The sequence below is a fragment of the Monodon monoceros genome, unplaced genomic scaffold (genome assembly GCF_005190385.1).
Source record: "Monodon monoceros isolate NGI ecotype Baffin Bay Population unplaced genomic scaffold, NGI_Narwhal_1 Super_Scaffold_22, whole genome shotgun sequence".
In the NCBI taxonomy this organism is placed as follows: Eukaryota; Metazoa; Chordata; class Mammalia; order Artiodactyla; family Monodontidae; genus Monodon; species Monodon monoceros.
In genome coordinates this window covers 86,501,000-86,516,028 of record NW_021703779.1, presented here as the reverse complement: position 1 = coordinate 86,516,028, position 15,029 = coordinate 86,501,000, and the positions used below count along the sequence as shown (strand labels likewise).

Here is a 15,029-nt window from a genome sequence, read left to right as displayed (position 1 = left end):
TCTCAATAATAATAACCCCCATTCTGTCTTGAGTTGTACTTGCATGTACATATCAGTTGCCAGTCTACTGACTGTGGTTGTTGCCTAAGGGTGGGTCCGTAAGAGAGTTCAAGACCTAAACTCGTGTAACACAATGTCAGCAAGCTAAACTCTTCACTCTTCTGTTTTAAATTTAGTTCACAAAGTGTAAAGTGGTACAACTTTTCTGTTCTGGTTGTCAGTTGGTGGTACTTGTCAGGGCTTGAATCCGGAGATCATATGGGAGGGGCAGCAATGAGGGGGCATGAGTAAAATAGGCAAAGTGATGCATGCATGTATATACTCCACTCCTTCTCCCAGTAGGTGATAGGGTCCATCCTTACATCCCTAGAATTAACCCAATGGAATATAGAGGTGCGATTTAATTGTCACATTCATATACAGAATATTATGTAGCCTTTAAAATGTTATAAAAACAACAGAGATGATTTTTCTGCCTCTGAGGATAGCAACGATTGAAAATATTGATACTGAATGTTGATAAGAATATGAAGAAATAGACATTCATGCACCATGGGTTGAGGGGATATATTTTGAAGGTCAGTAAACAAATATATGTAAAAATTTGAAAATATCCATGAGAAGAAGAAAATCAGCCCTTGACATCCATGAGCTGGCCCAGCATTCTCAGCTAAGGCTTGGTGTTCTCTTGTCGAATATAAACAATTTCACAGAACATTAACATCCGATAAGGCCACTCTGCGACTGTGATATATCACGACAAATGTAATCATGTAATCTGTAATCATGTATGAACACAGAGAAACATTGTCCCATTCACAAAAATGGCCAAATATCCTCCTATTCTGGCTAATATAAGTGGCTGCTGCTTCTTTACCTATCACAACTCTAGCCTTGTCCTAGTCTTCCCCATTTGTAGAACAAGATTTATTTAGATACCAAATCATAGAATTACAGTTGACCCCTGAAAAAACATGGGGGTTAGCGGTGCTGACCCTCCACGCAGTTGAAAATCTGTGTATAACGTTACGGTCGGCCCTCCCTATATGTGATTCTACATCCACGGATTCAACCAACCATAATCATGTAGTACTGTAGCACTATTTATTGAAAAATATCCACTCAGTTCAAACCCATGTTCTTCAAGGGTCTACTGTACTCATATTTCCTGACAGCTTTCAATCTACAGCAAAGCCTCACTTCCTTAAACCCTCCTCCAAATCACCTAACACAAGTCCTAATCCTAAAATAAGTTGTTTCTAAAACCCCCTTACTGAAGCACCCCATGATTCCCCATGGTGTGTGTTCTTCCTCTCTATAACCTAACTTGTTCAAATATTGGTGGTTTTGGCTGGAGGGCATTGCCATTCATGATCTTTGACAAAGTGGCTCTATTTGAGGGCATTGCCATTCATGATCTTTGACAAAGTGGTTCTATTTCAAGGAATTTGTTATACAGAAATATTCAAACAGGCATGAAGACATAAACAATGATGTATCACTTTTCACAGAAGAAAAAATATAAGAATATGCTAAAGAATAAGAATATGAAAGAATAAACTAATAAGTATGTTGCATAAAAACTATAAAACGCTGCTGAGAGAAATTAAAGGAGACCTAAATAAACAGTAGATTCAATATTGTTAAGATGTTAGTTCTCCCCAAATTTATCTACTGATTCAAAGCTATCCCAATCAAAATCCTGGCTGGAGATTTTGTAGAAATGGACAAGCTGACTCTAAAATTCATATGGAAAAGCAAGAGTAAGAATAACCCAAATAACTGAAAAATAATAGAGGACTCACACTGCCTGATTTCAAGACATTATAAAGCTACAGTAATCAAGACAAGGTAGCATTGTAATGAAGATACACAAGTAGATCAATGGAACTGAATAAAGAGTCCAGAAACAGACCCATTACATACAGAGACAACTGATTTTTGACAAAGATGCAAAGGCAACTCAGTGGAGAAAGAAGAGTCTTTTAAGCAAGTGAGACTGTACCAACTGGATATCACTATGCCAAAATTGAACTTCAACCTATATATAAGGTGCACCATATATAAAAACTCAAAATGGATCATAGACCTAAATATGAAACCTAAAACTGTAAAACTTTTAGAATATAGGATACAATCTTTATGACCTTGGTTGGCAACAATTTCTTATATTTAACACAAAAACACAATTGGTAAAAGAATTGTTCTTCATTAAAATTAAAAAGCTCTGCTTTCCAAAAGACATTTTTAAGAGAATAAAAAGACAATCCACAGACTGGGAGAAAATATTTGTAAAACATATATCTAATAATACACTTATATCCAGTATATATAAAGAACTCTTAAAAATTGACAATAAAAAGGAACCACTCAATTTAAAAAAATTGGGCAAAATATTTATACCTACTTCACCCAATATATATGGATGGCAAATATGCATATGAAAAGATGTTCAACATCATTAGTGATTAGTGAAGTGCAAATGAGAACCACAATGAGATATGGCTAAAATTAAAAGACCAACCATACCAAGCGTTAGCAAGGATGTGGAGGAATCAGAACTCTCATGCACTGCTGTGGGAATGTAATATGATGCAACCATTTTGGAAAATGTAAAAGTTAAATGTATACCTCCCATATGACCCACATCCCACTCCTAGGTAGTTATCCAAGAGAAAAGCAAATGTCCATACAAACAGTTCTACAAGAAACAGTTGTAGCAGCTTTATTTGCAGTAGCTCAAATCTGGAAAAAACCCAAATGCCCATCAACAGATGAATGGATAAACTGTGCAAACTGTGGTATAGACATATAGTAGAACACTACTTGGCAATAAAAAGCAATGAACTATTGATACACAAAACAACATAGATGGATCTCAAATAATTATGCTGAGTGAAAGAAGCGACATCCCCTTCCCTCCAAAAGAATATATGCTGTATGATTCCTTTTATGTAAAACTACAGAAAATGAAAATGATTCTATATTGTCAGAAAGCAGATCAGTGGTTGTTTGGGGACAAAATAGGGAGAGGTGGGAAGGAGGCATTACAAAGGGGCATGAAGAAACTTTTCAGGGTGATGGGTATGTTTGCTATCTTGATTGTGGTGATGGTTTTGTGTCTGTATACATATGTTAAAACTTACCAAACTGTATACTTTAAATATGTGTGGTTTGAGGTATGTCAATTATATCTCAATAAAGCTATTAAATAAAAGCATGTGGTAGATCTGTATAATACTAAATTGGAAAGATAACTGAAAAGACAAAAAGGCAAGTTGCAGAATACTGTAGTTCTATTTCTGTAAGAGAATAAATTTATGCATATTCTTTATTAAGATGATATGCAATGAAAGATTAGGGCACTATGCACCAAATGTTAATACAGGAAAAACATTAAGAGATTCAAAAATATTTGTAGAAGCCTATTTATTGATATGGAAAGATGGTCACAATATACAGTTAGTTGGAAGAAAGGCAAGTTACAAACAGTATTTACAGTATGATCTTGTTTTAATTTCTTAACTGTTTAAAAATCTCAAAGCATATAACCCAATATTTTTACACACTGAAACATTCTCTTCAGCTCAGACCAGGGGTTGTAATTCCTACCCTGAGTCTATAGCTATAGCCCAAGTCCTGGGAATGCTTTCTGGACCACAGACTTCCAGGAATCACTATCATGTAGATTGAGGCAGCAGCTCCTCTCTTAGCTTTCCTGTTTTGTGTTGATGAAGCTGCAGTTCTGGGCCTGGGCCTAAATTTCTCCAATTAAGTTTATCCTGTACAGTTTTAGCTGGTACAAATGCAGAGAGTAGGCTTGCCTACTAGTAAAAGATAGAACCGTTTATCTTTTCATATGACACACAGGAGAATAAATTATAAATGGTAAACTAAGGTATAATTTTGCAAGGAAGAAAAAAGCAATTATCCTTTAAACTGTAAGGTATGAAACAATGTACAGAATGATTCCAGTTCTTTATTGAAGAAGATAGGAAGGACACATAGCAAATTTCAGTTGTTTGGCTCCAAATCTACATCTCATTCATTCAACAGTTTGGGGCACCTACTGTTTCCCAGACACTGCCAGTTCAAATCCATACACTCATCCCAGACTTTTCTTCTTACTCCAGCAAGGTTTAGCCAAATGCCTAATGGACATGTGCATTTAGAGGAAGTTAAGAATTGCAAGACTGGCAGGGACATTATCTACAGCAAAACTGAATCATTAAAACCAGTCTGTGAGCCTTGAAGGCTGCCACACAAAAAGTGGAAGAGGACTATTAGGTAGTGCAATGAGAGCGGGTTTTGGTATCAGACAAAACAGCTATGCCACACTTGCCTGCTGTGGGAATCTAGGAATAAGTATTCAACCTCCTTAACTGCCATTGGAGGCAATCCAGAATAACGAGTTATAATCATAAAAAAAAAAATACCAGTACATAGCTCAGAGAACCATTGTTGAGAAGAAGAAACCTGTAAAATATAATGCCAACACAGTATCTGACATGAGTAGGTACTCAGGAAATGTTTCCTCCCTACATCTACCTCCTTTCTCTTCTGCAAGATTACTTGACATAAATGAAATAGCCTAACAATATAGGAGTTATAAATGTAGTAGCAAAATAAAAGATGAATATTACATTTTATCTGAGATTCAGGGCCATTTGTGTGTTGTAGAATGAGTTATCTGATGCAGGTAGAATAGGGGAAAAACAGTAATTCCTTTTACATTAAACAGCCGGTAGCAACCCTGCTTTCTTTACGTATTGAGAGTGCACATTTGGCAATGAGTGTGTGTGTATACATATATATATGTGTGTGTGTGTACTGTTAGATATCTTTTTGTGTGTATATGCCTTGTTTCTACAACTAGATTATAAATTCAAGGATATTATCTTTTTAAATCATTTGAAGCTGCAAATGGATCTAAGCAGATACTAATGAAAAGTTAGCTTACTTATGATGCACCAATTTGCTATCTTAAATGTTAAAAAGCTCCCCATCTACACAAGAGAATAATCAACAGATGTTTTCAACTCACAATGAAATATTAATTTGATACCCCAAAATGGTCTAGCTCAGACCTAGACTGTCACAGGTAATATTGTGTTAAAGATGTAATTTATAACATGCACACTGTAATAACCAAAACATTATGCATGGCTCTTTGGGAACACACAGCCTGTTAGAGTTTGGAGATTGTTCAAAGGGTTCTCTTTCATTTCTAGCTCATTTTACATTGTTTCGATGATCACTTTAACTTCACGGAAAATGGCCATGAGTGTATTATAACTCAAATGATCAACAACTACAATTGAGCCCTTTCTGATATGCTCCTTTATGTTAATAAATATGGCCACAGCACTAACGAGATTGGCTTTTGCCTCTTTTTGGTTAAAGATGAGTTTTAATGCTGCTAATGCTTTTGTATTGATCATGTCTCTGGCTGCAGTTGGATTTTCAGACATATTCAAAAGTACTTTCAAAACAAGATTTCTGGTTTTACGATTTCCCAGGGAGAGCAAATGAAAAAGCTCTGAAAAGTAATTGGCAACAATGTGGTGATGGTTAGAATCAGTAGCCAGTTGTCCTAGTATCTTTAATCCGGATTGCTGTCCAGGTGAGTTCAAGGGAAAAGACATGGTTTCCTTACACATATGCTTAACATGTAATTCAACCTTGCGTTGTCTTTCATCCCCAGAGGGGGGATTCAGAGTAATTACAGCCTTTTTTCTCATTTCAGAGGAAGGAAAACTAAGCAAGCTTTCAATAAGTGTCACTACACCCACCTCATTAATGAACTCTTGGGCAAATGGATGAACATTAATGATCCCCATTGCAATTTGAGCTATTTTATGAATGAGAGGATCAGTAGTTGATTTAAGTAAGGTAACAAGTTTTTCAAACTCCTCAGAATCCATGTAGCATTCCATTTTGCAAGGGCAAGCAAATGGCTTAATCCCATTTACCTCCCTGATCCTGATTTGGCGTCTAATCTCCTCTATGGTCTGGATACAAGGGTCAGAACCAAATGGGTACTCAGAGACAGGCTGTGAGCTTGAGGGGGTGCTCCTAGAAGGGCACGCTGTTGCCACAGGCAAAGAATGGGTATTTTCCTCAGCGGAGGCCAGGACAACATATGAAGGAGGCTTTTTCTCAAATGGGACTTGGGATCTAAAGCCTAACACTGCTGGAGTTACAGCAGGAGCTTTGGGCCAGATAGTTACCTCAGACCAGTCCTTGGGCCTATCTTTTTCATTAATTTCATCCACAGGCTGGGGCTTAATTATCCTGCTCACAGGTCTAGGGTTAGGGTCAAAACTAGTTTCATCTCCATCCCAAAACCAGCTCCCAATAACGTTCTCCTCCTCCTCCTCCTCAGCCCCTGGCCTAGCCTTGCAGTTGGCCCCAGCCACAGGCTCCAAATTCTTAGCACAGGATGGGGGACAAATATCAGCTTTACCTTCATCCTTAGCACTGAAACGATTACCAGCCTCTTCTCCATTCCAGAACCAGGAACCAACACTGGCTTCTTCCTCAGCCCAAAACCAGGTATCAATACCAGTCTTATCTTTACACGTAGACCTGGACTCAGCACTGGACTCAGCACTAGCCTCAGCCACAGAACAAAACCGAGATGCTCTAGTGGCCTCATCTTCAGCTTTGGGACTGAAATCTGCCAGAGCTCCTTCCTTCATCTCAGTAACAATCTTGTTCTTAGACGCTGCCTTCACCTCTGCCACTGGATCTTCCTGAGTCCCTGCCTTGGCTATTGCTTTGGCCTGGGTCTTGGCTACAGATCTGACTACGCCAGTAGCCTCCCTCTTGGCTTCAGCTTGTACACCAGCCCTATTTTCAGTTTTGGCCTTCTTTTTACTCTCATTCTTTCTACTCCTATTCTTTCTACTTGCATTCTTAACCCCAGCCATGGTTGAAGCCCAGTTATGTAGATAGCTCTATACAGTCTTGGCTTTGGTTCTCAATATGTCCCAGGTCAGTGTCTTAATATTCTTTTACTGGGTTGAAGGTGATGATCTTCTGTCACTTCAAGGCCACCACAGCCACCACTGGAGATAGGCCTGAGGTGGAAGAAGAAAATGGGCTTTGAGTCTCTTCCAACTGTGCTTTTCTATGCAGAGAGCCACAGAGGACATGTGAAAGTAGAGATAGATTGTGTGGTAGGAGAAGTAGAGTAGTATAAAACTCTGTTACCTCATTTTATCCCTTCCACAGTCCCACTAATGCCCAACAATGCCCTACCCAGGCACTTCCATACTCTTTTCTCTGCATCAAATAGGAACAGAGACGATGGGAAAGCTTGGTGAAAGTGAGAGAGGCTAAGGAGTGTCCAGCCCCTTTGGTATATACCACTATACTCTATAGGTCTATCTGGTAGGCCTCACACCAACCTGCACTGATCTGGTGCAATTTTCTCCTTTCTTGCTTCCAGTGTTGATAAGCCCTATAGTCGACTCACAGGCAGACCTATGGACAAAAACACAGGAGGGATTGGAATTTTAAGTACTTGGTAGACAGACATACATTCTGGCTTCTAAACCCAATACCTGCCTTTCCAAATCTAAGGCTTTGTGAATATAATGTTTCTGGCCTCCTTGGTCCTCCTCATGGCTTCCTTCCCCACTTCCTAGGTATCTATCAATTACCCTATAGGCACAATCCTGGCTCACCCTAGCCCCATTTCCTATACATAAATGTGAGGGCAGAGGTGTGTGGGAAGTTGGAAGACAATGGCTCCAAGATATGATCTGCTCTTACTTGCCAACAGCCAATTCCCATTCCCAATCAATAGGGGTGCTCATGCTCACACTCACCTTGGATCCAAATGAGTAGCTTTTGTCCTCTTTCTTAATCAAATTCAAAGTGAACAGCTACCTGCAGATTTCTACAGTACTCTATAAAGGAACAAACCTATGGATAGACAAAAAGAGGAAAGAAAACAAAAGAGACTGAGATGGCCCAACACCCATGACAAGTGTTACAACATATGCTTCTGTACATTCAAGGCCATGTTAAATATCTCCCACCTGTCTTCTCCTCCCAAATGATCCCCCATCCACTCCCCAAAGACCTGCAGCTTGTCTAATCACACCTCCCAACACTAAAGTCAGTCATTTTCCTAGCAGAGGCCACACCTTCCTTGAACAAAAAGATGAGGTGCAAGAATGGGTAGTGGAACAACTGTATTTAGAAGACAGGCAGTGAACATAATGGGGACTACTATTTCAATACCATCTTGCATGCCCCTGCCTTTTCCCCTTCCCCACACATACATAGTTCCTATATCATTCACCACCTATGCCAGCCAGCCCACATAGCAGGTGTCCTCAGGAGATGCTACCCTTACCACTACAGAACAGTCCACTAGCTGGAGAAGAGTCACGCCCTATAGAAAGAGAAGGGGCATTCAGCAAAACACCAAGAGAGTATGTTGACAATGGTAGAAAAGTATCAGGTTAGCGAACAGATTCCAGAATTCAGGTCCTAAAACCTCCTTTTGAAGAATCAAGGAATAAGTAAATAAATGTCTCTCAGGTGTCTCAGAATTTCCCAGGAGCTCCACAAAATCTTCTGTGGGGCTGCTTCTGCACCAAAATGAGAGGGGGCTGTGAAGGGTAGCTGGGGTTTGGGTTTCCAAAAACAGAAAATGAAGATGCAAACTGACTTCACGCGTTCTAAATTGACCCTTCAGAAAAATTTCCTCTCTATTCTGAAGAGCCATTATCACACCTTAACATATTAAAGTGGGCTAGGATGTTGAGAAAACAGATCCCAAATGAGAAAGATGGATTAATACATTATTTATTTACACGGATCCTTCCTGTGAAAGCCTATTGACTCCTCAACCTGCCATTTTCTTGCATTTAATTGGGTCCAAGACCTAAATATGGAAGGCAACAAAACTGCTGTATTAAGAGGCACATAAACTTTTCATTTTGGTGTCTTCATAATCTACTCGCTCAGTTCCCCTTTCACGGAATGTGCCAGACCTACCGCGCAAACAGGACACTCTGGCATCAAAGAGGCGCCTGTGCGAAGGGACAGCACCCGGCACGCGGGGTCCCACAGACCCCTTTCCAGAATCAGGGCCCGGGCGGGCGGCCCCCCGCGCCCGCCCGCTCGGCACCGGGCTCTGATCGCCACCCCAGGCGGCCTCTCCGACGCCCCCACCCCGGCTCCCCTCCGCCATTTCGCCCGCAGCAGCCTCCCCCACAGCCCTCTCCTGGCACAGGCACCGTCGACGGCGGAGCGCGGGCGCCCAGAAAGCCCGCCGGGGAGCGGCCGCGCCGTTCGCCTCCCCAGGATCCGAGGAAAGACCTGAGGCCAAGACCTCGCGCCCCAGGACCGGTCCGCGCCGGTCGCCGCCCCCTCAGCGCCAGGGGTCCCCCAGCGATGCGCACCTCTCTCAGGGACCCGCTCCGACCCGGTTGCCTCCCCCTCGTCAGGCTGCCAGGGTCCGTGGGGCAGGTTGTGAGCCGCTCGTCGCCCCCGAGACACCCCCACTTGCCTTCGCAGACGCAGGGTCCCGATGGTCGGCCTCCCCCTCCTGTCGCAGCTCCTCACTCGGATTCCCACCGCTCGCCGTGCGGGCAGAACGGAAAAGAGGCGTCCTGCCCCCCGCGCGGCTGCGCCAAACCTGGCAGGGGCTACGAAGGCTGCGGCACCAACCGCTCGCGGCGAGGGTGTCGGGAAGGGGGCGGAGGGATACGGCACGAATGGGCTCGACGCCCCCTCCCAGGCCCACCGTAGTTCCGACCCAGAAAGGGGCGGGGCCAGGAGTCCCGGCCTCAGGGGCGGGGCCAGCCGGTCCTCCGCGGCTACTCTTCGGGCGACCACCCTTCCCACCCCGCACACTTCTGGCACCGCAGCGTGTGGGGCCAGCGGGCGGTGGGCAGTGGGGGCCGGGGTCGGGAGGGTAGGGAGGGGCTGCGCTGGAGGGAGCAGCGGATGGATACAGATCGTCCCGGGGTGTGTGTGTGTGTTGTGTGTGTGTGTGTGTACCGGACTGATCGGAGTCCGCCCCCCTACCCTCCCCCGTCGCGCGCGCCATCCTCCCTGGGCGCCAGTGGCACAGGAGCTGTGAGGACGGCCCTCCCCGGGTCTGCTTTCCACCTTCTGGGGCCGCGGGCGGGAGGAAGGTGGGAGGCGGCGCCCGTGGAGGCCGAGCCACTGCCCCTCTTCTAAGGGAAGGCAGCCCTAGACAGACCTCTGGCCTGAGGAAACAAACCACCTGTCTGCGCCAGTGTCGTCATCCTCTCTGCCACACTGCCATTTTCTCAGTCGCAGTGGTAGCACGGTAGCACACTTTGCCATTTCGCCCCCCCGCAGTTGCCCAGGAAAGAGGGCCTTTCCCTCTCGGGACCCGCACCGGCTCAGACAGTCCTCCCTGTCTCTCATCCCATAGCCAGGTGTCAGGCACCATGTAGGGCCGGTCCTGGCTTCTCTTCCCGGGTTCTGTCAGGTCTTCTCTTACAGTTGCCTCCAAGCACTCATCATCTTTGGCAGGGTGGGAATGTGGCAGGGATTAGAACCAACTGGGATCTCACACACTTGCCATACACACCAGTCTACTTTCCCCAGCCATTCTTTGGAGAAGGACCCACCAGGCACCCACTTCCCTAAGACAGAAACCTGCTGGCCCTTGAATCCTCTGATTCCTGCACTCCTATATCCTTCCTGTAGTCTCCAGCCCCTCCTTTCTGTGCTCCATGGGGCAAACAGCAACCCTGGTTAAGCACACCCGTGGTTGAGCACAAACCTGCTGGCACTGTTGCCCGTTTTAAAACCCACCTAAATGGCACCCTCGCTGTGGTAAGCTGAATAAAGGTCCCCCAAAGATGTTCACGTCCTGTTCTCCTGAACCTGTAAATATGTGATGTTACGTGGCAAAGGAGAATTAAGGTTGCAGATGGAATTAAGATTGCTAATCAGCTGAATGTAAAGTAAGATTACACTTCTGTATCTTGGCCAATGCCATGGCAAGGCTACTTTAAAGGAAGAGGTAGGCAGAAGAGTCAGTGTCACAGTGAAGTTGCATGAGAAAGACGCCACAAGTGGACGGGATATCACTAGTTTTGAAGATGGAAGGAAGCCAGAGGCCAAGGACTGCAGGCAGACCCAGAAGTTGGAAAAGGCAAGGAGACAGATTCTTCCTAGAACCCCTCGGAAGAATGAAGTCCTCCTATCGCCTTTATTTCAGACCAGAGAGACCCTTTTCCTATTTCCAACCTTCAGGACTGTAAGATAACATTTTATTGTTTTTGTTTTTTTAAGCCAGCAAGATTGTGGTAATTTGTTACAGCAGCAGTGGGAACCGAATTCACTCACCATCCTGATAAAGTCCATTCCCCTTCACTTTCTTGAATTGGGCTTCAGCCCCTGGGAGGATCAATCTGGGCGCTCATTTCTTACCACTATAACCACCCTCTTAAGCGCCTTCTCTCTTTTCTAAAGAAGAGAGAATTTGCAATCATCTTTGAGGTTCGTCTTGGAGACAGTCCCTATTTACTGAATATCATGGATGCTTACCAGGATGAAAAGGGAACCTTATTCTTACCATGAATTTTCATATCAGCTTTTACTTGTTATTAGATATTTATTATAACTGTACAATATTTAGGTGATAGAGAAAAAACCTAGAGATGATTCTATACTATATCTAGAGACAACAGATGTCAGTTTTCAGAGGAAAGTCTTTCACTGTGCTCTTTCAATGGCCTTAGCTGAATTGTGGATTTTCTTTGTTCCAAAGTATACTCTCTTGGGTGAATGCCAGGGTGGAAGAAGGGAGTCTGAGCTCTTCTGGGATCTGTGCATGTGCATGAATCTCTTTGCCTCTCTGAACTGTTCCTTCCGCATCTGAAAGTGTCTGGTGCCTTTTTTTCCTCTGGTGCCTTTTATTCGTTCAACAAATATATATGAATATGTACTTTGTCATAGGCACAAACAAAAAAGAAATAAATCTCTGTTCTCGTGGAGGTGACATTTAGTTGTAATTTCATTCTTATTAATTTCTTGTCTAAAAGTTTACAGATTTATCCAAAGTCATACCAGCAATCTTATCTGACAATTCTGGATATTGTGAAATCTTGATTCCAAGATACTTTCTGACAGAAGAGTGAATCTACCACTAGCTGACAGATTATACTGTGAAATTTTGAAATACCTGTTGGACAATTTATTGTTAATTCATTTAGAGAACAAACACTATGACTCATTAACATTTATTGAACTGAGAAAAGTCCTATTTTAAGCTCTTTATGTGTATTAGCTCACAAAACGATTGGACATTATGGACTACTATCAAAATAACCTATTACCTTCATGTAACAGGGAAGGAAACCAGCTCGGATGAGTTGTTTCATCTTTAAAGTCAGAGGGAAAAATAAAAGATTAAAATATTAAAAGGATGCTGACCTATGTCTGTCTGACTGGTAGGCACTATTTACTTCATCCTAAAATGGATTCCAGTCTAATAGATTCTGATGGCCAAGGTTCCACTCCCCTGTGTCTCCAACAGACCTGTGTAACCCTGACTTTCCCCTGAAATCTAAATCTCAGAACCAAATAACCCCCAAGCATTAAGCCCAGGATACAGATGCAGCTGTGCTATATCATACCTACAGCTCTGCCCCTGACCCCACCCCACCTCCTACATACTTATGCACGTGAACTTTCACACTAGCATATTCCTTGCCTATGCAACACACATGATCTACTCCTCTTCCCTCTTAATCACCATGGACACAGACCTGTTTTTGTCTATTAAGCTTAACTTGGCTATATTCTGTTGTTTTAATTTGCAATTCCATAATGACATAGAATGTTGAGCATCTTTTCATATGCTTATTTGCCATCTGTATATCTTTTTTGGTCAATTATCTGTTCAGATCACTGACCTTTTTTTAAAACGAGATTGACTGTTTTCTTATTGTTAAATTTTAAGGGTTCTTTGTATATTTTGGATACCAGTCTTCTATCAGATGTTTTGCAAAATTTTCTTCTCAATCCCCACTTGTCTTTTCATTCTATTAATAGAATATTTTGCAGAGAAGGTTTATTTTTAATGAAGTCCAACTTACCAATATTTTCTTTCTTGGATCACACTTTTGATGTTGTATCTACAAAGTCCTTGCCAAACACAAAATTACCTAGATCTTTTACTATGTTGTCTTCTAGGAGTTTTATAGTTTTGCCTTTTACATGTAAGTCTATAATTCATTTTAAGTTAATATTACTGAAAGATGTAATGTACGAGTCTAGATTTTCTTTGCATGTAGATGACCAGTCGTTCTAGCATCATCTGTTGAAATGATTATCCTTTCTCCATTGAATTATCTTTGCTCTTCTATCAACAACTGGTTGAATATATTTGTGTGGGTCTCTTTCTGGTCTCTCTCTTTTGTTGCATTGATCTATTTGTCTTTTCTTTTGCCAGTACCACACTGTCTGGATTACTGTGGCTTTATGGAAAATATTGAATTTGGGTAATGTCAGTCCTCTGATGTTCTTCTCCTTCAATGTTTGCTATTCTTGGTCTTTTGCCTTTCAATATAAACTTTATAATCTGTTTGCTGATATCCATAAGATAACTTGCAGGGATTTTGATTGGGATTGCATGGAACCTATAAGTTGGGAAGAACTGACATCTTGACAATATTGAGTTTTCCTATCCTTGCACATGAAATAGCTCCACATTTATTTAGATCTTTGATTTCTTTCATCAGTGTTTTGTAGTTTTCCTCATATAAGTATTGTACATAATTTGTTAGATTATGCCTAAATATTTCATTTTTGGTGCTAATATAAATGGTATTGTTTTTAATGTCAAATTCCATTTTTTCAATGCTGGTATATAAGAAAATTTGAATTTTGTATATTAAGCTCGTATCTGGCAACAGTGCTATAATTGCTTATTAGTTCCAGGGTTTTTTTTGTTGATTCTTTGAGATTCCTACAGATATGATCATGTCATCTTTGAACAAGTAGTTTTAATTCTTCCTTCCCCATCTGTACATTTTTATTTATTTTTCTTCTCTTATTGCAATAGCTAGGACGTCCTGTGTGATATTAAACAGGAATGATGAGTGGGGACATCCTCTCCTTGTTCCTAATCTTAGCAGAAAAGCATCTAGTTGCTCAGCCTTGTGATGTTAGCTGTAGGTTTTTTTGTAGATGTTCTTCATTAAATTTAAGGAGTTTCCTCTATTCCTAGTTTTCTCACTTTTTATCATGAATGGGTGTTCAATTTTTCCAAATGCTTTTTCTGCTCTAAATGATCATATTTTTCTTTGTTAGCCTTTGATGAGATGGATTACATTAATTGATTTTCAAAATTTGAACCAGCATTGTATACTTGGAATAAATTCCACTAGGTTGTGGTGTCTAATTCTTTTTATACATTGTTGGGTTTTATTGGCTAACATTTTGTGAGGAGTTTTATACCTATGTGCATGAAAGATACTGGCCTGCAATTTTTCCTTTTTGTAATGTATGTGCTTGGTTTGGGTACTAGGTTAATGCTGTTCTCATAGAATTTGGGGGGGGAAATTATTCCCTCAACTTCTATTTTCTTTAAGTGATTGTGTAAAGTTGGTATAATTTCTTCATTAAATGTTTGATATAATTCACCAGTGAACCTGAGTCTGGTGTTTCCTCTTTTGTAAGGTTAATCATTGATTCAATTTCTTTAATAGTTATAGGTATATGCAGAGTACCTATTTATCCTTGTGTCAATTTTGGTAGATGTGTCTTTCAAGAAATTGTAATTCTTCTAGGTTGTCAATGTTTTGGGACAAAGTTGTTCATAATATTCCATTATTATCCTTTTAAGGTCCATGGGAACATTTCTGGTGTTAGCAATTTGTGTCTTTTCTCCCTTTTCTTAGTTAACTTGGCTAGAGGCATATACATTTTATTAATCTTTCAAAGAACCAACTTTTGGTTTTATTGAATTCCTCTACTGATTTCCTGTTTTTAATAGCACTGATTTCTGCTCTAATTTTTAA

General features: G+C 41.5%; 2 protein-coding genes and 1 long non-coding RNA gene across 3 annotated transcripts in view; 1 reads left to right on the top strand and 2 right to left on the bottom strand.

Moving 5' to 3' along the window:
* The window catches only part of NXF3 (nuclear RNA export factor 3), a 1,139,741-nt gene that overhangs the window by 477,642 nt on the left and 647,070 nt on the right, over positions 1 to 15,029 (top strand). The gene's annotated exons all lie outside the window — the stretch shown is intronic.
* The window catches only part of LOC114905733, a 336,532-nt gene that overhangs the window by 65,328 nt on the left and 256,175 nt on the right, over positions 1 to 15,029 (bottom strand). The gene's annotated exons all lie outside the window — the stretch shown is intronic.
* Positions 5,238 to 6,932, bottom strand: BHLHB9 (basic helix-loop-helix family member b9). The gene has a single exon (XM_029240091.1). The coding sequence runs from the start codon at positions 6,930 to 6,932 to the stop codon at positions 5,238 to 5,240; it is 1,695 nt and encodes a 564-aa protein (XP_029095924.1).

Bases quoted from the DNA above. Each gene is read 5' to 3' on its own strand.
- BHLHB9 (XM_029240091.1), bottom strand. From the start codon at position 6,932: ATGGCTGGGGTTAAGAATGCAAGTAGAAAGAATAGGAGTAGAAAGAAT.